This window comes from Chanodichthys erythropterus, chromosome 9, assembly GCF_024489055.1.
Source record: "Chanodichthys erythropterus isolate Z2021 chromosome 9, ASM2448905v1, whole genome shotgun sequence".
Classification (NCBI taxonomy): Eukaryota; Metazoa; Chordata; class Actinopteri; order Cypriniformes; family Xenocyprididae; genus Chanodichthys; species Chanodichthys erythropterus.
Window position 1 is genome coordinate 212,476 of NC_090229.1, and position 22,617 is coordinate 235,092.

General features: G+C 42.2%; 1 protein-coding gene across 1 annotated transcript in view; it reads right to left on the bottom strand.

The window, feature by feature from the left end:
• The window catches only part of LOC137026726 (cytosolic sulfotransferase 3), an 88,704-nt gene that overhangs the window by 18,029 nt on the left and 48,058 nt on the right, over window positions 1-22,617 (bottom strand). The window contains exon 4 of the mRNA XM_067394159.1: window positions 18,935-19,035. Coding sequence (XP_067250260.1) covers window positions 18,935-19,035 — 101 coding nt within the window. The remainder of the gene's footprint in view (window positions 1-18,934; window positions 19,036-22,617) is intronic.

Here is a 22,617-nt window from a genome sequence, read left to right on the forward strand (position 1 = left end):
AGGCAACGAATTTATGGCGAGAAAAGGGAAACAGGAAATGTGTTATAACTTCTGCATACATTGATTGATGTTTATGAAACTTCAGGAGTGTGTTGGTTGTAGTAGTCTGATCACATGGATGTAACTATTGTGAGTCAAAGTTATAGCGCCACCAAATGGCAGCAAGAAGTGTATCACTTTTAAAATGCTTTGAGATCACCCTCTTATTTTTACCTGATTTGCTTCAAACTTCATCAGTGTAATGTCAATACACAGCAGATGTAGACCTATGACAGGATTTTTGATATTTGAAATATTGTTGCCATGGCAACAGGTCAAACTGTAATAATATTCTTGAGTGTTTTTGAGGCTCTTAACATGCTTCAAATTGCATGAAACTCGACACACACATCAATATTGTCAACCAGTAGACATGGACAAAGCCATAGAAATGGGCGTGGTGGAGGGGCTCAGTAGCGCCACCTTTTGACAAAAGTGGGGGTTAGTTTTTCCTACAGTCACCAAACTCGGTACACATATTATTCTCATCAAGCCGGACAATTTTCTAATTTACATTCATTAGCTCCGACCAACAGGAAGTCAGCTATTTTGGTTTGAATGTTAATTTTTTGAAAAAACAGGCTATGAATTTTATACTACTACTCCTACAGGGTTTATCCAATTTACACCAAGCTTTTTTTAACTTGTTGCTAACAGATTGAAGTTGTTTAATTGCAAACGGATTTTGGATATCTCAAACGGTTTGGCCGTGGCGAGGCAACGAATTTATGGCAAGAAAAGGGAAACAAAGTGTTATAACTTCTGCATACATTAATTGATTTTGATGAAACTTTGGCTTAGTCTTCGTTGTACAAGGCTGATCACATGGATTTGACTATTGTGATTCAAAGTCATAGCGCCACCAACTGGAAGCAGAAAATGTGTCACTTTCAGCATACATTGAGATCACCCTCTTATTTTTACCTGATTTGCTTCAAAATTCATCAGAATAATGTTAAAACTTGGCACATGTAAACCTTTGAAAATGGGCAGGGAGGAGGGGCTCTATAACGGCACCTTGTAGTGCAGTAAATGTGGAGTGAATTTGACATAGTCCTTTGATGCTTAACCGTTTTAAGTGCCTATTGCCCGCTGTGCACAGTTGCCCTGAAGCCACCGGGGTGGCGGTGCCACCGGGCTTGGGCCCGCCATCGCTGCTCGCAGCTATATTTATTATTATTATTATTATTTTTTTTTTTTTTTTTTCGGGGCTTTTTGGGGGCCTTGACATGCTCAAAAACTCTTGAACATTGGCACACACATTGGAATCCGCGGCCATTAGGACGCCGGAGAGGCTGGTACCCGGGCGTGGCAGGGGGGCTCGACAGCGCCCCCTTGAAAAAAGTCTGAAAATTTGGTCCATATATTAAACATGCTTGCACGTATTAGTATGAAACTCGGTACACATATAGACCTCATCGGGCCGAACAACTTTCGCGCTCTAAGTTAATCGCCACGCCAACAGGAAGTCAGCTATTAAGGGTTGTTTGAAAAACGCATGCTCTGGAATTTGATATACTCCTCCTAGACGATTAATCCGATCACCACCAAACTCGGTCAGCATGAAGTCAAGACACTGATGATTAAAAATTGCCAGGGGATTTTTGATATCTCGAACGGTTTGGCCGTGGCGAGGCAACGAATTTATGGCGAGAAAAAGGAAACAGGAAATGTGTTATAACGTCTTAATACATATATTGATCTTTATGAAACTTCACGAGTGTGTTCGTTATAGGAGTCTGATCACATGGATGTGACTATTGTGAGTCAAAGTTATAGCGCCACCAACTGGCAGCAGGAAGTGTATCACTTTTTGAAATGTTTTGAGATCACCCTCTTATTTTTACCTGATTTGCTTCAAACTTCATCAGTGTAATGTCAATACACAGCAGATGTAGACCTATGACAGGATTTTTGATATTTGAAATATTGTTGCCATGGCAACAGGTCAAACTGTAATAATATTCTTGAGTGTTTTTGAGGCTCTTAACATGCTTCAAATTGCATGAAACTCGACACACACATCAATATTGTCATCCAGTAGACATGGACAAAGCCATAGAAATCGGCGTGGTGGAGGGGCTCAGTAGCGCCACCTTTTGACAAAAGTTGGGGGTTAGTTTTTCCTACAGTCACCAAACTCGGTACACATATTATTCTCATCAAGCCGGACAATTTTCTAATTTACATTCATTAGCTCCGACCAACAGGAAGTCAGCTATTTTGGTTTGAATGTTAATTTTTTGAAAAAACAGGCTATGAATTTTATACTACTACTCCTACAGGGTTTATCCAATTTACACCAAGCTTTTTTTAACTTGTTGCGAACACATTGAAGTTGTTTAATTGCAAACGGATTTTGGATATCTCAAACGGTTTGGCCGTGGCGAGGCAACGAATTTATGGCGAGAAAAGGGAAACAGGAAATGTGTTATAACTTCTGCATACATTGATTGATGTTTATGAAACTTCAGGAGTGTGTTGGTTGTAGTAGTCTGATCACATGGATGTAACTATTGTGAGTCAAAGTTATAGCGCCACCAAATGGCAGCAAGAAGTGTATCACTTTTAAAATGCTTTGAGATCACCCTCTTATTTTTACCTGATTTGCTTCAAACTTCATCAGTGTAATGTCAATACACAGCAGATGTAGACCTATGACAGGATTTTTGATATTTGAAATATTGTTGCCATGGCAACAGGTCAAACTGTAATAATATTCTTGAGTGTTTTTGAGGCTCTTAACATGCTTCAAATTGCATGAAACTCGACACACACATCAATATTGTCAACCAGTAGACATGGACAAAGCCATAGAAATGGGCGTGGTGGAGGGGCTCAGTAGCGCCACCTTTTGACAAAAGTGGGGGGTTAGTTTTTCCTACAGTCACCAAACTCAGTACACATATTATTCTCATCAAGCCGGACAATTTTCTAATTTACATTCATTAGCTCCGACCAACAGGAAGTCAGCTATTTTGGTTTGAATGTTAATTTTTTGAAAAAACAGGCTATGAATTTTATACTACTACTCCTACAGGGTTTATCCAATTTACACCAAGCTTTTTTTAACTTGTTGCTAACACATTGAAGTTGTTTAATTGCAAACGGATTTTGGATATCTCAAACGGTTTGGCCGTGGCGAGGCAACGAATTTATGGCAAGAAAAGGGAAACAAAGTGTTATAACTTCTGCATACATTAATTGATTTTGATGAAACTTTGGCTTAGTCTTCGTTGTACAAGGCTGATCACATGGATTTGACTATTGTGATTCAAAGTCATAGCGCCACCAACTGGAAGCAGAAAATGTGTCACTTTCAGCATACATTGAGATCACCCTCTTATTTTTACCTGATTTGCTTCAAAATTCATCAGAATAATGTTAAAACTTGGCACATGTTATCCTTTGAAAATGGGCAGGGAGGAGGGGCTCTATAGCGGCACCTTGTAGTGCAGTAAATGTGGAGTGAATTTGACATAGTCCTTTGATGTTTAACCGTTTTAAGTGCCTATTGCCCGCTGTGCACAGTTGCCCTGAAGCCACCGGGGTGGCGGTGCCACCGGGCTTGGGCCCGCCATCGCTGCTCGCAGCTATATATATATATATATATATATTTTTTTTTTTTTTTTTCGTCTTCCGGGGATTTTTGGGGGCCTTAACATGCTCAAAAACTCTTGAAAATTGGCACACACATTGGAATCCGCGGCCATTAGGACGCCGGAGAGGCTGGTACCCGGGCGTGGCAGGGGGGCTCGACAGCGCCCCCTTGAAAAAAGTCTGAAAATTTGGTCCATATATTAAACATGCTTGCACGTATTAGTATGAAACTCGGTACACATATAGACCTCATCGGGCCGAACAACTTTCGCGCTCTAAGTTAATCGCCACGCCAACAGGAAGTCAGCTATTAAGGGTTGTTTGAAAAACGCATGCTCTGGAATTTGATATACTCCTCCTAGACGATTAATCCGATCGCCACCAAACTCGGTCAGCATGAAGTCAAGACACTGATGATTAAAAATTGCCAGGGGATTTTTGATATCTCGAACGGTTTGGCCGTGGCGAGGCAACGAATTTATGGCGAGAAAAAGGAAACAGGAAATGTGTTATAACGTCTTAATACATATATTGATCTTTATGAAACTTCACGAGTGTGTTCGTTATAGGAGTCTGATCACATGGATGTTACTATTGTGAGTCAAAGTTATAGCGCCACCAACTGGCAGCAGGAAGTGTATCACTTTTTGAAATGTTTTGAGATCACCCTCTTATTTTTACCTGATTTGCTTCAAACTTCATCAGTGTAATGTCAATACACAGCAGATGTAGACCTATGACAGGATTTTTGATATTTGAAATATTGTTGCCATGGCAACAGGTCAAACTGTAATAATATTCTTGAGTGTTTTTGAGGCTCTTAACATGCTTCAAATTGCATGAAACTCGACACACACATCAATATTGTCAACCAGTAGACATGGACAAAGCCATAGAAATGGGCGTGGTGGAGGGGCTCAGTAGCGCCACCTTTTGACAAAAGTGGGGGGGTTAGTTTTTCCTACAGTCACCAAACTCGGTACACATATTATTCTCATCACGCCGGACAATTTTCTAATTTACATTCATTAGCTCCGACCAACAGGAAGTCAGCTATTTTGGTTTGAATGTTAATTTTTTGAAAAAACAGGCTATGAATTTTATACTACTACCCCTACAGGGTTTATCCAATTTACACCAAGCTTTTTTTAACTTGTTGCTAACACATTGAAGTTGTTTAATTGCAAACGGATTTTGGATATCTCAAACGGTTTGGCCGTGGCGAGGCAACGAATTTATGGCGAGAAAAGGGAAACAGGAAATGTGTTATAACTTCTGCATACATTGATTGATGTTTATGAAACTTCAGGAGTGTGTTGGTTGTAGTAGTCTGATCACATGGATGTAACTATTGTGAGTCAAAGTTATAGCGCCACCAAATGGCAGCAAGAAGTGTATCACTTTTAAAATGCTTTGAGATCACCCTCTTATTTTTACCTGATTTGCTTCAAACTTCATCAGTGTAATGTCAATACACAGCAGATGTTGTTACAGAGCCCCATGTTTGTCTTCCCCTGTGACCTAGTTTCCCCGTTCTGTTGATTAGTTCATTTGATCCACCTGTGTCTTGTTAATCATCCCATCACCTTGTTTAGCTCCCTTTGTTAGTCATCTGTATTTATACCCTGTGTTCCCATTCACTCCTTGTCCATTCTCGTTGTTGTCAGATGCTAGTTTGGTGTACTCTGCCTTTGTTTATATTAAAGTCTTATATGTTTGTGGAAATCTGTTATCTGCCTCATCTCTACACCACCAGCCGTAACAGAAGAACGGACCTATACAGTTTTTGCGGCGATTTTCTTTTTGTTTGTTTTTTCCCCTTTCTCCGTCACCATGGACCCTGCTGTTGCCCTTTTGTGCCTGGAGCAGAGGGACCGCTCCCTGGAATCACACACCCTGGATTTTTTGGAGTTGCCGTGCCTCACACACTATCCAGACCGCTCGCTCTGCGTGTTCTACATCTCCAGCCTTAGTGAGCGGTCCCGGGCACGCCTCCCAGGGAGCGGTCCTCAGAAGGACTTCGCCGCACTCGTGGAGTGGGTGCTGGTAAACAACAACTCTCCGTTTACCATCTGCCCCGCGGAGGATGACTTCGCCGCCAGCCCCACTCCACTGCCAGAAGCCAGTCAGTCACCATCGACGAACGTCACAACGGAGATGTTTCACGAGCCCACCGCAGACCGAGGAGGCCAGCCCACCGCGATGGATGAGCCAGGACCGAGGAAAGGATCGGACAGTACCATCGCCCCGGAGCCAACCTCACAGCAAGGTTCTGACCAGGTGCGTGAGCCGGTAACATCATCTGACGTCGTGGGAGTGCTTGTGGAGCTCGAGGGCTGGGAGGAAAGCTCCGCCCACAACACCACCTCAATGGAAACTATGACTGACACTGGCAAATATGCTGAGGAACTGAAAGATATTTTTACAGTTGATTTAATTGATTTTTTCGGAGAGGTGACTTCCCATTCCCCTGATTCTCCTGTTTTTAATGATTCTCCTGAGCCTCCAGAGGACCAATCTCCAGTGTTCTCCAGATCTCCGTCTCCTGAGTTCCCTGTCTGCCCACCCAGCCTCCCTCTCCCGCCTCCTCCGTCACCCAGTCTCACAGCCAGTTCCTCAGCCCCACCATCACCTCTGCCCTTCAGCTGCTCGACATCTCCCACATGCCAGGTGGGGATGTCGAGCATCTTCAGGTCCTCCACTACATCCACTCAAGAGGATCCCCTGCCTCCACTTCCAGCCTCCACGCCCCCTGCTCCACCTCGGCCCGTCGACACTTCGGCGTCACCCTGGCTCCTCCCTCCCTCGGCTCCACCGGACACCATCGGCCATACGGCTTCTCCGGGCTCCCTCGTCTTTCCGGCTTCGCCTTGGTCAGTCGTCCACCTGCCTGCACCTACGGCTCCGTCTGGCTCCTCCTTCCCTCCAGCTCCGCCTACATCCTCGGTCACACCGGCTCAGCCTCTGCCCTCTGGATGTCCGCCTCCTCCTCGGACGCTCGTCGCCATGGCTCCTCCTCGGTCTCCAGGACCATCGGCTGCGCGTGGGCTCGTCGGCTCTTCAGTTACACCTGGGTCTCCAGCTGCATCTCCGTTGGTCGTCCCCAGGGTGTCGTCTGCCCCCAAGCCGACTCCACCATGGCTCCTCCCACCTGCGACTCTACCCTGGGGCCTCGTCCTGGCTGGCTTCTGAGGGAACATCTGGCTCCTCCTGCTCCTGGCTTCCCCCTGGCTCCTCCCACCCTCCACTCCCCCTTGGACTGTCTTTGTTGTTTTCTATGGACTTTTTTCTTTTTTGTTTGTACTCCGCCCTCCTCCAGAACCCCCTCCCTCCCTCCTCTGGACTCTTACGGCGCGAGGACGCGCCTATTCGGGAGGGGGCGAACTGTTACAGAGCCCCATGTTTGTCTTCCCCTGTGACCTAGTTTCCCCGTTCTGTTGATTAGTTCATTTGATCCACCTGTGTCTTGTTAATCATCCCATCACCTTGTTTAGCTCCCTTTGTTAGTCATCTGTATTTATACCCTGTGTTCCCATTCACTCCTTATCCGTTCTCGTTGTTGTCAGATGCTAGTTTGGTGTACTCTGCCTTTGTTTATTTTAAAGTCTTATATGTTTGTGGAAATCTGTTATCTGCCTCATCTCTACACCACCAGCCGTAACAGATGTAGACCTATGACAGGATTTTTGATATTTGAAATATTGTTGCCATGGCAACAGGTCAAACTGTAATAATATTCTTGAGTGTTTTTGAGGCTCTTAACATGCTTCAAATTGCATGAAACTCGACACACACATCAATATTGTCAACCAGTAGACATGGACAAAGCCATAGAAATGGGCGTGGTGGAGGGGCTCAGTAGCGCCACCTTTTGACAAAAGTGGGGGGGTTAGTTTTTCCTACAGTCACCAAACTCGGTACACATATTATTCTCATCAAGCCGGACAATTTTCTAATTTACATTCATTAGCTCCGACCAACAGGAAGTCAGCTATTTTGGTTTGAATGTTAATTTTTTGAAAAAACAGGCTATGATTTTATACTACTACTCCTACAGGGTTTATCCAATTTACACCAAGCTTTTTTTAACTTGTTGCTAACACATTGAAGTTGTTTAATTGCAAACGGATTTTGGATATCTCAAACGGTTTGGCCGTGGCGAGGCAACGAATTTATGGCGAGAAAAGGGAAACAGGAAATGTGTTATAACTTCTGCATACATTGATTGATGTTTATGAAACTTCAGGAGTGTGTTGGTTGTAGTAGTCTGATCACATGGATGTAACTATTGTGAGTCAAAGTTATAGCGCCACCAAATGGCAGCAAGAAGTGTATCACTTTTAAAATGCTTTGAGATCACCCTCTTATTTTTACCTGATTTGCTTCAAACTTCATCAGTGTAATGTCAATACACAGCAGATGTAGACCTATGACAGGATTTTTGATATTTGAAATATTGTTGCCATGGAAACAGGTCAAACTGTAATAATATTCTTGAGTGGTTTTGAGGCTCTTAACATGCTTCAAATTGCATGAAACTCGACACACACATCAATATTGTCAACCAGTAGACATGGACAAAGCCATAGAAATGGGCGTGGTGGAGGGGCTCAGTAGCGCCACCTTTTGACAAAAGTGGGGGGGTTAGTTTTTCCTACAGTCACCAAACTCGGTACACATATTATTCTCATCAAGCCGGACAATTTTCTAATTTACATTCATTAGCTCCGACCAACAGGAAGTCAGCTATTTTGGTTTGAATGTTAATTTTTTGAAAAAACAGGCTATGAATTTTATACTACTACTCCTACAGGGTTTATCCAATTTACACCAAGCTTTTTTTAACTTGTTGCTAACACATTGAAGTTGTTTAATTGCAAACGGATTTTGGATATCTCAAACGGTTTGGCCGTGGCGAGGCAACGAATTTATGGCAAGAAAAGGGAAACAAAGTGTTATAACTTCTGCATACATTAATTGATTTTGATGAAACTTTGGCTTAGTCTTCGTTGTACAAGGCTGATCACATGGATTTGACTATTGTGATTCAAAGTCATAGCGCCACCAACTGGAAGCAGAAAATGTGTCACTTTCAGCATACATTGAGATCACCCTCTTATTTTTACCTGATTTGCTTCAAAATTCATCAGAATAATGTTAAAACTTGGCACATGTAATCCTTTGAAAATGGGCAGGGAGGAGGGGCTCTATAACGGCACCTTGTAGTGCAGTAAATGTGGAGTGAATTTGACATAGTCCTTTGATGTTTAACCATTTTAAGTGCCTATTGCCCGCTGTGCACAGCTGCCCTGAAGCCACCGGGGTGGCGGTGCCACCGAAGGTGCGGAGGCACCTATTGTTATTGTTGGCGTTCTTTTTTTTTTTTTTTTTTTCTTCTTCTTCTTCTTCTTCTTCTTCTTCTTCTTCTTCTTCCGCTCTTGAAGTCTATGGCAACCCATAGAACCGCTTGCGGGAAAGTTGTGAAATTTGGCACACAGTTAGAGGACAGTCTGACCTTTGTCCACAGCAAATTTGGAGTCTCTATCTCAATCCCTCTAGCGCCACCAGCTGTCCAAAGTTGCAAATATGTTTATGTTAATAACTTTTGAACCATAAGGGCTAGAAACAAAATTCTTTTTTCCTCTGATTCCTTGGGTCAAGACGCACCCTATGACGTCATTTTCCGTCATGAAAATTTTTCCGCCATTTTGAATTTTCTGAAAAACTTACTTTTTCGAACTCCTCCTAGGCCGTTACTCCGATTTTCATGAAAATTGAATCAGATCATCTTCAGACCATGCTGACAAAAAGTTATGGAATTCAAGTTGATTCCTCAAACCGTTTTCGAAAAACTCACGAACGAATTGTACGTAGTGCTTGCGAAAACAGAAGTAAGGCTGTATCTCCGCAACGCTTTATCGTATTCAGACCAAACTTGGTACATGTCATCACAAGCATGACCTGAGGTACCATGCAGTGTTTCGGCGCAGCGCCACCTACTGGTGCGGAGATATGAAAAATGGGTATTTTTGCTTATAACTTCTGATGCGTTTGTCCAAAAATCATAAATTTGGTCTCGTTGGATTCGGGGAATCATGCCGAGTCGAATGATATCCAATTTTCCCAATTCGGCCATTTTGGCCGTCGGCCATTTTGAATTTTGTGCTAAAATGCTGTATTTTACGAACGCATTAACGTATCTTTACAAAACTTGGTATGGGTCATCAGCACAATGCCCTGAAGGAGCCTGAGAAGTTTCGGCACAGCGCCGCCTTGTGGTCAAAAGTTATAACAAAATTTACAAAAATGCTAATAACTTTTGACTGTATTCACCAATTGTAATGAAACTGGTCTCAGTAGATTCCTTGGGTCATGCTGAGAACAAAGATATCAAATTTGCCATAGTCAGCTAAACTTCCTCTCCGCCATATTGTTTTTCTTTAAAAACCTACTTTTTCGAACTCCTCCTAGACCGTTGCTCCGATTTTCACCAAAATTGAACCGTGTCATCGTCAGACCATGCCGACAAAAAGTCATGGATTTCAAGTCGATATGTCAAACCGTTTTCGTATACCAGAGCAAAGAATTTGAGGCATGATGCAAAAACGACTCTTGAAGCTGTATCTCTTCAGTGCTTTGACATATTCAGACCAAACTTGGTATGTGTCTTCACAAGCATGACCTGAGGCAGCATACTCTGTTTCGGCGCAGCGCCACCTACTGGAGTGGAGATATTAAAAATGCCATTTTTGCTTATAACTTCTGATGGGTTTGACCAAAATTCATAAATTTGGTATGGGTCATCAGGACAATGCACTGAAGGAGCCTGAGAAGTTTCGGACCAGCGCCACCTTGTGGTCAAAAGATATAACAAGATTGACAAAAATGCTAATAACTTTTGTCTATATTAACCAATTGTAATGAAATTGGTCTCTGTAGATTCCTTGGGTTATGCTGAGAACATAGATATCAAATTTGCCATAGTCAGCTAAACGTCCTGTCCGCCATATTTTTTTTCTTTAAAAACCTACTTTTTCGAACTCCTCCTAGACCGTTGCTCCGATTTTCACCAAAATTGAACCGTGTCATCTTCAGACCATGCCGACAAAAAGATATGGATTTCAAGTCCATATGTCAAACCGTTTTTGTATACCAGAGCAAAGAATTTGAGGCATGATTCAAAAATGACTCTTGAAGCTGTATCTCTTCAGTGCTTTGACATATTGACACCAAACTTTGGAAGTGTCATTGTCACCTCACTCTGACCATACCACAACAATTTGGACACAGCGCCACCTATTGGTCGAAAGTTATGAACCAGTAAATCCTCATTTTTGATCATTTTTCAGCTCTTATGCCTAAAATGATCTTAATACGTCTTTAATTGTTCACTGTTGCAGTTGGTCTGATGCTCCCAGCCGTGTTGGCTGTGCCGTTTTCTTGTGCCGTTTTTGTGCTTGGCCCCATAATTGCTGCTTGCAGCTATATTTATTCTTCTTCTTCTTCTCCAAAGTGAATCGCATTTTAGAGGGCCTAAACGTGCTCGAAAACTCATGAAACTTTGCACACACGTCAGAAGTGGTGAAAATTTACGTCTGTTATGGGTTTCGGAATTGGGCGTGGCAAAATGGCTCGATAGCGCCATCTAACGTACAGCCCCGCTCGCTACATTACACTAGGGTTTTTAAATTCGGTACACACATTTATCAGCCCAATACCTACAAAAAATTCTCTTGGAACGAAATCCGAAACCGAACAGGAAGTCAGATAATTTGAATTAATTCACCGTTTTTTGCATTTTCCAGACGTTGTACTTTAACGAACTCCTCCTAGAGCTTTAATCAGATCAATGTAATTTTTGGTCAGTCTAATCTAAAGGCCTTTGTGACGTTAAATTGTGAAGATCTAGAGTTTTCGGTGAAGGGCGTGTCCGTGGTGGCATGACAAAGTCTGATGTTTCGCCATGAAAAAGGAAGATGTTGTAACTCAGACAAACAATGTCCGATCTGCCCCAAACTTCACATGTTTTATTAGAGTCCTGACCTGAAGACATCTTTATGACAATATTCAGTTACAGTCATAGCGCCACCTGGGGGCAACAGGAAATGACATGTCTTACACTGTGATTAACTCCTCATAGAGATTTAACCAGATCAACATCATATGTTGTCAGCCTAATCTTAAGACCTTAGCGATGATAAATGTCAAAGATCTTGAGTTTTCGTTGAAGGGCGTGTCCGTGGCGGCCTGACAAAGTCTGATGTTTCGCCATGAAAGAGGAAACTGTTGTAACTCAGGCATACTATGTCCGATCTGCTCCAAACTTCACATGTGTGATAAGAGTCCTAGCCTAAAGACGTCTATATGATAATATTCAGTTAGTCATAGCGCCACCTGCTGGCAACAGGAAGTGGCATGCTTTATACTGTAATTCACTACCAGATTCACATTTCATCATGCCACGAAGTACCAGACATGCTAAAACAGGTTAAATCATGCAACACTTGGCTGAGTGCTAATGTATGCGATTAACGCCACGAAAGAAACAGGAAGTTGTTGTAACTCAGGCATACAATGTCCGATCTGCTTCAAACTTCACGTGTTCAATGATAGTCCTGGCCTGAAGACATCAACATGGCAAAATTCAGTTACGGTAAAAGTGCCACCTGTTGGCCGCAGGAAGTGTGGCATTTCGAAATGACTTTGGCATAATTCTCCTGTATTCACTCACTTAAATGCATGACGCCCACTGTTCTCTGTTTTCCTGAGGCCAACGGGTGGCGGTGAGCCCGGGTGCGAGGGCCCTCTCAACGCTGCTTGCAGCTTTAATTAGGGCCCAAGCGAAAATGCGCGCAGGGCCCTCTTGTTCTTCTAAGGATTATTAGGGCCCAAGCGAAAATTCGCGCAGGGCCCTCTTGTTCTTCTAAGGATTATTAGGGCCCAAGCGAAAATTCGCGCAGGGCCCTCTTGTTCTTCTAAGGATTATTATTATTATTATTTTTTTTTTTTTTCCGTCTTCCGGGGCTTTTTGGGGGCCTTAACATGCTCAAAAACTCTTGAAAATTGGCACACACATTGGAATCCGCGGCCATTAGGACGCCGGAGAGGCTGGTACCCGGGCGTGGCAGGGGGGCTCGACAGCGCCCCCTTGAAAAAAGTCTGAAAATTTGGTCCATATATTAAACATGCTTGCACGTATTAGTATGAAACTCGGTACACATATAGACCTCATCGGGCCGAACAACTTTCGCGCTCTAAGTTAATCGCCACGCCAACAGGAAGTCAGCTATTAAGGGTTGTTTGAAAAACGCATGCTCTGGAATTTGATATACTCCTCCTAGACGATTAATCCGATCGCCACCAAACTCGGTCAGCATGAAGTCAAGACACTGATGATTAAAAATTGCCAGGGGATTTTTGATATCTCGAACGGTTTGGCCGTGGCGAGGCAACGAATTTATGGCGAGAAAAAGGAAACAGGAAATGTGTTATAACGTCTTAATACATATATTGATCTTTATGAAACTTCACGAGTGTGTTCGTTATAGGAGTCTGATCACATGGATGTGACTATTGTGAGTCAAAGTTATAGCGCCACCAACTGGCAGCAGGAAGTGTATCACTTTTTGAAATGTTTTGAGATCACCCTCTTATTTTTACCTGATTTGCTTCAAACTTCATCAGTGTAATGTCAATACACAGCAGATGTAGACCTATGACAGGATTTTTGATATTTGAAATATTGTTGCCATGGCAACAGGTCAAACTGTAATAATATTCTTGAGTGTTTTTGAGGCTCTTAACATGCTTCAAATTGCATGAAACTCGACACACACATCAATATTGTCAACCAGTAGACATGGACAAAGCCATAGAAATGGGCGTGGTGGAGGGGCTCAGTAGCGCCACCTTCTGACAAAAGTGGGGGGTTAGTTTTTCCTACAGTCACCAAACTCGGTACACATATTATTCTCATCAAGCCGGACAATTTTCTAATTTACATTCATTAGCTCCGACCAACAGGAAGTCAGCTATTTTGGTTTGAATGTTAATTTTTTGAAAAAACAGGCTATGAATTTTATACTACTACTCCTACAGGGTTTATCCAATTTACACCAAGCTTTTTTTAACTTGTTGCGAACACATTGAAGTTGTTTAATTGCAAACGGATTTTGGATATCTCAAACGGTTTGGCCGTGGCGAGGCAACAAATTTATGGCGAGAAAAGGGAAACAGGAAATGTGTTATAACTTCTGCATACATTGATTGATGTTTATGAAACTTCAGGAGTGTGTTGGTTGTAGTAGTCTGATCACATGGATGTAACTATTGTGAGTCAAAGTTATAGCGCCACCAAATGGCAGCAAGAAGTGTATCACTTTTAAAATGCTTTGAGATCACCCTCTTATTTTTACCTGATTTGCTTCAAAATTCATCAGAATAATGATAAAACTTGGCACATGTAATCCTTTGAAAATGGGCAGGGAGGAGGGGCTCTATAACGGCACCTTGTAGTGCAGTAAATGTGGAGTGAATTTGACATAGTCCTTTGATGTTTAACCGTTTTAAGTGCCTATTGCCCGCTGTGCACAGTTGCCCTGAAGCCACCGGGGTGGCGGTGCCACCGGGCTTGGGCCCGCCATCGCTGCTCGCAGCTATATTTATGTATTTTATTTTATTTTTTCCGTCTTCCGGGGCTTTTTGGGGGCCTTAACATGCTCAAAAACTCTTGAAAATTGGCACACACATTGGAATCCGCGGCCATTAGGATGCCCCAGAGGCTGGTATCCGGGTGTGGCAGGGGGGCTCGACAGCGCCCCCTTGAAAAAAGTCTGAAAATTTGGTCCATATATTAAACACGCTTGCACGTATTAGTATGAAACTCGGTACACATATAGACCTCATCGGGCCGAACAACTTTCGTACTCTAAGTTAAACGCCACGCCAACAGGAAGTCAGCTATTAAGGGTTGTTTGAAAAACGCATGCTCTGGAATTTGATATACTCCTCCTAGACGATTAATCCGATCGCCACCAAACTCGGTCAGCATGAAGTCAAGACACTGATGATTAAAAATTGCCAGGGGATTTTTGATATCTCAAACGGTTTGGCCGTGGCGAGGCAACGAATTTATGGCGAGAAAAAGGAAACAGGAAATGTGTTATAACGTCTGCATACATATATTGATCTTTATGAAACTTCACGAGTGTGTTGGTTGTAGTAGTTTGATCACATGGATGTGACTATTGTGAGTCAAAGTTATAGCGCCACCAACTGGCAGCAGGAAGTGTATCACTTTTTGAAATGCTTTGAGATCACCCTCTTATTTTTACCTGATTTGCTTCAAACTTCATCAGTGTAATGTCAATACACAGCAGATGTAGACCTATGACAGGATTTTTGATATTTGAAATATTGTTGCCATGGCAACAGGTCAAACTGTAATAATATTCTTGAGTGTTTTTGAGGCTCTTAACATGCTTCAAATTGCATGAAACTCGACACACACATCAATATTGTCAACCAGTAGACATGGACAAAGCCATAGAAATGGGCGTGGTGGAGGGGCTCAGTAGCGCCACCTTTTGACAAAAGTGGGGGGGTTAGTTTTTCCTACATTCACCAAACTCGGTACACATATTGTTCTCATCAAGCCGGACAATTTTCTAATTTACATTCATTAGCTCCGACCAACAGGAAGTCGGCTATTTTTGTTTGAATGTTAATTTTTTGAAAAAACAGGCTATAAATTTTATACTACTACTCCTACAGGGTTTATCCAATTTACACCAAGCTTTTTTTAACTTGTTGCTAACACATTGAAGTTGTTTAATTGCAAACGGATTTTGGATATCTCAAACGGTTTGGCCGTGGCGAGGCAACGAATTTATGGCAAGAAAAGGGAAACAAAGTGTTATAACTTCTGCATACATTAATTGATTTTGATGAAACTTTGGCTTAGTCTTCGTTGTACAAGGCTGATCACATGGATTTGACTATTGTGATTCAAAGTCATAGCGCCACCAACTGGAAGCAGAAAATGTGTCACTTTCAGCATACATTGAGATCACCCTCTTATTTTTACCTGATTTGCTTCAAAATTCATCAGAATAATGTTAAAACTTGTCACATGTAATCCTTTGAAAATGGGCAGGGAGGAGGGGCTCTATAGCGGCACCTTGTAGTGCAGTAAATGTGGAGTGAATTTGACATAGTCCTTTGATGTTTAACCATTTTAAGTGCCTATTGCCCGCTGTGCACAGTTGCCTTGAAGCCACCGGGGTGGCGGTGCCACCGGGCTTGGGCCCGCCATCGCTGCTCGCAGCTATATTTATTATTATTCTTCTCCAAAGTAAATCGCATTTTAGAGGGCCTAAACGTGCTCGAAAACTCAGGAAACTTTGCGCATGCATCAGAAGTGGTGAAAATTTACGTCTGTTATGGGTTTCGGAATTGGGCGTTGCAAAATGGCTCGATAGCGCAATCTAATGCACAGCCCCTCTCGCTACATTTCAGTAGGGTTTTGAAATTCGGTACACACATTTATAAGCCCGATACCTACAAAAAAGTCTCTTGGAGCGAATTCCGAAACCGAACAGAAAGTCGGATATTTTGAATTAATTCACCGTTTTTTGCATTTTCCAGACGTTGTACTTTAACGAACTCCTCCTAGAGCTTTTATCAGATCAATGTCATATTTGGTCAATCTAATCTAAAGGCCTTTGCGACGTTAAATTGCAAAGATCTAGAGTTTTCACCAAAGGGCGTGTCCGTGGCGGCCTGACAAAGTTCGATGTTTCGCCATGAAACACGAAGTTGTTGTAACTCGGGTATACAATGTCGGATCTGCCCCAAACTTCACATGTTTTATTAGAGTCGTGACCTGAAGACATCTTCATGACAATATTCAGTTACAGTCATAGCGCCACCTGGGGGCAACAGGAAATGACATGTTTTACACTGTGATTTACTCGTCATAGAGATTTAACCAGATCAGCATCATATGTTGTCAGTCTAATCTTAAGACCTTAGCGATGATAAATATCAAAGATCTTGAGTTTTCGTTGAAGGGCGTGTCCGTGGCAGCCTGACAAAGTCTGATGTTTCTCCATGAAAGAGGAAGCAGTTGTAACTCAGGCATACTGTGTCTGATATGCCTCAAACTGCACATGTTTTATTAGAGTCCTGACCTGAAGACATCTTCATGACAATATTCAATTACAGTCATAGCGCCACCTGGGGGCAACAGGAAATGACATGTGATTAACTCCTCATAGAGATTTAACCAGATCAACATCATATGTTGTCAGTCTAATCTTAAGACCTTAGCGATGATAAATATCAAAGATCTTGAGTCTTCGTTGAAGGGCGTGTCCGTGGCAGACTGACAAAGTCTGATGTTTCGCCATGAAAGAGGAAGCTGTTGTAACTCAGGCATACTATGTCTGATCTGCCCCAAACTTCACATGTGTGATAAGAGTCCTGGCCTAAAGACATCTATATGACAATATTCAGTTAGCTATAGCGCCACCTGCTGGCAGCCGGAAGTGTGGCACTTTTACATGATTTTGCCATAATTCTCCTGTATTTACTCACTTACATGTTGCCTGCTGTCCGCTGTTTTCCTGAGGCCAACAGGTGGCGGTGAGCCCGGGTGTGAGGGCCCTTTCATCGCTGCTTGCAGCTTTAATTCTTCTTCTTCTTCTTCTTCTTCTCCGAAGTAAATCGCATTTTAGAGGGCCTAAACGTGCTCGAAAACTCACGAAACTTTGCACACGCATCAGAAGTGGTGAAAATTTACGTCTGTTATGGGTTTCGGAATTGGGCGTGGCAAAATGGCTCAATAGCGCCATCTAACGTACAGCCCCTCTCGCTACATTTCACTTGGGTTTTGAAATTCGGTACACACATTTATAAGCCCAATACCTGCAAAAAAGTCTCTTGGAGCGAAATCCGAAACCGAACAGGACGTCGGATATTTTGAATTAATTCACCGTTTTTTGCATTTTCCAGACGTTGTTCACAGTGCTGTTCACTGTTTTCCTGAGGCCAATGGGTGGTGGTGAGCCCGGGTGCGAGGGCCCTTTCATCGCTGCTTACAGCTTTAATTTTATTTATAATTTGAAATTAGTTATTTGTGCATTTTTCAGAGCAATTTCTGTCTTCTGGTTTGAAAAGCAAAGTCGGAGCAACGTCACAAAATCTGACGTCATTGTGTACTACCGGCAAGATCCGGAGTGCTGGTTGGCTCAAAGTATGGGCTGGTCGAACATGCTGATGTCAACAGTTTCTGCATTTATTCATGACTTAAAGCTCATCCAATCCAATCACTGCGCTGTAGTATGCATACGATTATAATTGCGGTATTATGCATGAGGAAGTATCACTTCTCTCGCCTCTGTCTCTGTTATCATTCAGAGACATGGGTCGTATAGTTGTGTTTGTGTCCTCAGTGCTACAACAAAAATGCATTTCCCTACAACACGACCAGAGTAGAAGTTTGGGTGCATGTGGATTGTTTTGCTGTGATCTACCAGCACAAATGGAAATTATGTTTGCATGAGATCGCATTACAGTGGATAATTCAAATGTCACAAAAGTGCTGTTCATTCACCTCTGCGTTTGGACACGCGTGTGTATGTTTCCCTCAGAACAGCAAGCACATACAAGCGTTGTTTGTATTTTGCACGCAATGCGGTCAGAACTGAAGATTGAATACGAACACATGAAAAATACGATTGTTATGATATGCATGCACGTGGAGCGGGCATATGATCGATTTCAGCACGGAGCTCCGCGATGAGTTTAACAACACTAGCCACGTGGATTAAAGAGCATAAAGTATCCGTGTTTAAAGTTTTTATAGACATATTTCACATATTCTCCTGCACCAAACATGAACCAGCACGGTGTATGCACACATATTTCATCATGTCTTCTTCAAATGAAATATATACGTGCCAACTGGACACTGATACGTGTATCTGAACGTGATGACATGATTATTCTGATGAACAAAAGACTTAGAGAAAGGACAAAAATGAAACTATGTCTTTATTCTTTCTGTATTAAACTGCGTGTCATTTATCATGAGACTGTATGCTCGTAAATGTAATGAAAGTATTATTAGCCCTTTTAAATATCCTTTTGCATTTCTCCCTTGTGCTTGGGAGTTTGTTGTTATTTTCTCCATGCTCATATATTAATATTCATTATTATGTATAATGAGTGTGTTGTATGTCTGTGTTTCTTTGGTTGTTCTCTTTACAGAGAGAAAAGAGCTCATACACTTTACCCTTGAGTTCTGCTCCCAGAAGGACTTGGGCACAAGCTGAACAGGCAAATGAGTTTTGATGAGGCGAGGAGAAGTGGGCAGATTATCAGCCAGCTCTGTCCCTGAAAGTGAAAAATAAAATGTGGTTCCAAATTAAAAGTGTCCTAGTTGTCATTGTGGTTAAACAAATATATACAGTAAATAAACAATATTTGAAGCATTCATACAGGTAATGTTAACAATTTAATGTCACTTAAGAGTACTGGCTCCTACAGTTCAATAAAAAGCCTCAACACTCTCATTTGTTTATAACGTTACTGGACCTCACAGAACTATGATGGGTATAATGAATCACAATCCAGATTACATTATGCATATAAGCATCAAGCCCATTCACACTTAAAAAGTTTGAGCCAATGGACTACTTGCACTAGGGGTGCAACAGTTCTCGGTAAAAAATCGAACCGTACCGTTCTCCACTTACAATTCGGCACGCACTTGCACCGCGGTCCATCTCGAATGACGACGCATCTATCGGCTAATATGGTATGTTTAAAAATAGCAACGTGGAAAACTGTCACAGACACGCCAGGCTCTTCACTCACCCAATCACAACGCACTCCCTCTCCCGAGTATTAACGAGCAACACCTGACACCCATCAGCACTCATCACCACCGCAGCATAAAAGACACTCCAGAGCACACAGTCACTGTCTGGTCTCGTTAGCGCATACCTACCTGCTATGCTTACCTCAAGGACTCTTCTAACGCCTGCTTACCTGTCTCCACCGTGGCTCCTAGTGTTTCCGTGTCTCCTGTGAGTGTCATTGTGTCCTGTCTGCTCCATGTCTGCCTGCATCCACATTCCCTGGGAAAGATAAGAAACCATGTCAGATCCAGTCACAGCTACAGTCACGAACTTATCCTGCCTTCACTCACCTGCATTCTGCCTATCATCCTCTGGTTGTTTAATAAACAAAGATCTTAACCTTACCTGTGTCCCCGTCCCCTTCTGTGTGTAACAAAAACAGACAGACAGAGTTCAGATAATGTATGTTTCAGTCGATGGATGCGCAAAACGTTACGATAAAGCAACGATAATCAGAAAGCGTGGACAAAACAGTCACTCTTTGTAAACTGTTCACTGCGAGTGCCGTATGCTCTAATGTCCAGTCATTTATGCCGTCACCTGGGTGTTGATAACGCGTGAGCGCAGGTGAGACCTGAACAGCGCACGTTGCTATCTGTGTTTAAACTAAACTCATTTAAACCTTGCTTTAAACATTCAAGATCAAGACGTGAAAGAGAACTTGCGCGTGCTGTGAGAAGATTTGTGTGTGCGCTCATCCGTAGCGCGCACACGCTTTTTTCAGTCAGCGCGCAAATACTGAAGCCCCAGGTATACCTTGGCCGCGTGCAGGCCAAATTTCGAGACCGCGCGGACAGTCCGCGTGCAACAGCGCATGCGCAAGCAGTATAGAAGAGTCCACTAGGTGGCAATACGCACAGTATTGAGCACAGTGTTCAGCCATCAAAGAAGAGTGTGAAAATACCGGTTTAACAACATGCTTAAAAAAAGAGAAAAACACAGCGAACTTGACCAGCGTTTGTGCGAAGAGATTAGAAAGTAACCACATTTACTATCCTTGTGGAAATTTTGGCCTCACAACATAGAGAATACTTGGACCACACACACAGCATTTCTCTTTGCAGCTTCTCAAAATCATTTATAAATAGAAAGTCAATATGTATAATATATAATCAAAAAGCAGGAAAACACCCCTAATAAGATCTACAAAAGGCCAGGTTGTCTTGATGTCCCTGATGAGGAATCTGATAGGGATACTGGGAACAGAAGGAGAGAGAGGGGATTAGAATTACCAGGAAGGCACTATTTAAATTTCTTAAAGACACAGGGCCCTATCATACACCTGGCGCAATGCGGCACTAGGCGTGACGCAAGTGTTTTTTTGCTAGTTTCAGCCCGACGCAGTTATCATTTTATGTCCTGTGCTGTTTAAATAGCAAATGCATTTGTGCCCTTTGGGCACCCATGGGCATGCTGGTCTGAAAACTAGGTGTTTTCAGGCACATTGTTGGCACGTTGCTATTTTGAGGCAACTGAAATAGACTGCGCCATTGATCAACTGAAACCTGGACAATGGAGCAAAATTTTGAAAGTGTGTTAGTAATATACGGAGCCCCTAAAGGGACCTTTGCAAAAATAAAAAAAAAAGACAGAGTTTCGTGTGCTCACGAGAAACTTTCGCGTGTGCACGAGAAACTTATATCGTGCGCACGTGTTACAATTTCCAGTTTGTGTATACTATAACCTATTTCATTTGTGCGTCACTGCCTATGAAGAAAGCCAGAGTGGATGCACATGAACTAAATGTGAGTATGGATGAATTAATAAAGATCTATTTGCTCGAATTATGCAGAAAATGCGAGTATGGATGTGCATAAATTAATAAAGATCTATTTGCTCAAAATTATAAAGAAAATGCGAGTATGGATGTGCATAAATTAATAACGATCTATTTGCTGTGCTGTGGCTAATGTGGCTTTCGGAGGGCAGTTTATATCACGGCCTTATGTCTGCTTTAAAGCATTCTCTGTGATGGCCGGGATATGAATAGCTGTGTGGATTGTTCTTTTTGCCAAGTAAAAAAAAAAAAAATAAGGCTGATACAGTAAAAAGTGCTCAAAATGTGGCTTTCGTTAGGGAAGTGCGTCATTTTTCAAGGACTTATGTCCATTTTAACGTATTTAACTCTGTGGCATCCAAGAATCGCGCTGGGAAATGGGCTCAGTGTGCATTGTCATAATGCCACGTTTACTGGTTCATGAAAAAACATTGGTACAGTAAAAATGATGAAACTTTGTATTTCGTTAGGGCAGTAGGCCATATTTATATTTTCCCATGTAAAAATACTGGAACTGTAAAATGTCATATTTAAATGTCATATTTAAATGTCATATTTATATAAAATTTCATATATCACAAGATCAAACGGCCCTTTATTAAAACACTTTGTCGGATTTAACGCATCCTTATAGGTGACAGAGAAATGCTTCCAGACAGATTTTCTTCATTCATTTCTAACAGGGCTTATTGCGAGCAGAGCCATTGACATAAATTACTTTAGATATAAAGGAAGGCACATGTTTAATTAAGACGAATAATTAGCTGGATTCATCCTAGACTAACTGGTCTAAGAAAGCCAGATTTTGAGCAAATACAGCTGTATTAGTTCATGTGCATCCACTCTCATTTTCTCTTTAATTTTCATGATCTTTATTAGTTCATGTGCATTCATACTCTGGCTTTCTTCATAGGCAGTGAAATAGGTTATAGTATACACAAACCAGAAATTGTAACGCATGCGCATGACATAAGTTTCTTGTGCGCATGCAATACATTTCTCGTGCGCAAGCGAAAGTTTCTCTTGAGCACGCGAAAGTTTCTCGTGCGCACACGAAACTCTGTCATTTTTTATTTTTGCAAAGGTCCCTTTAGGGGCTCCGTAGTAATATGCACCTTTAGGCGGGTGCACAACACGCATACACTCTGCTTATTACACACACAGGGATGCGCAACAGCACACAAACATGCAAAAAAATGTAAAAATAAAAGGATTACAATTTAAAAGATTATTATTGTGTGCATAAAGATAAAAATGCTTTGGTGGAATCTGGCTTGT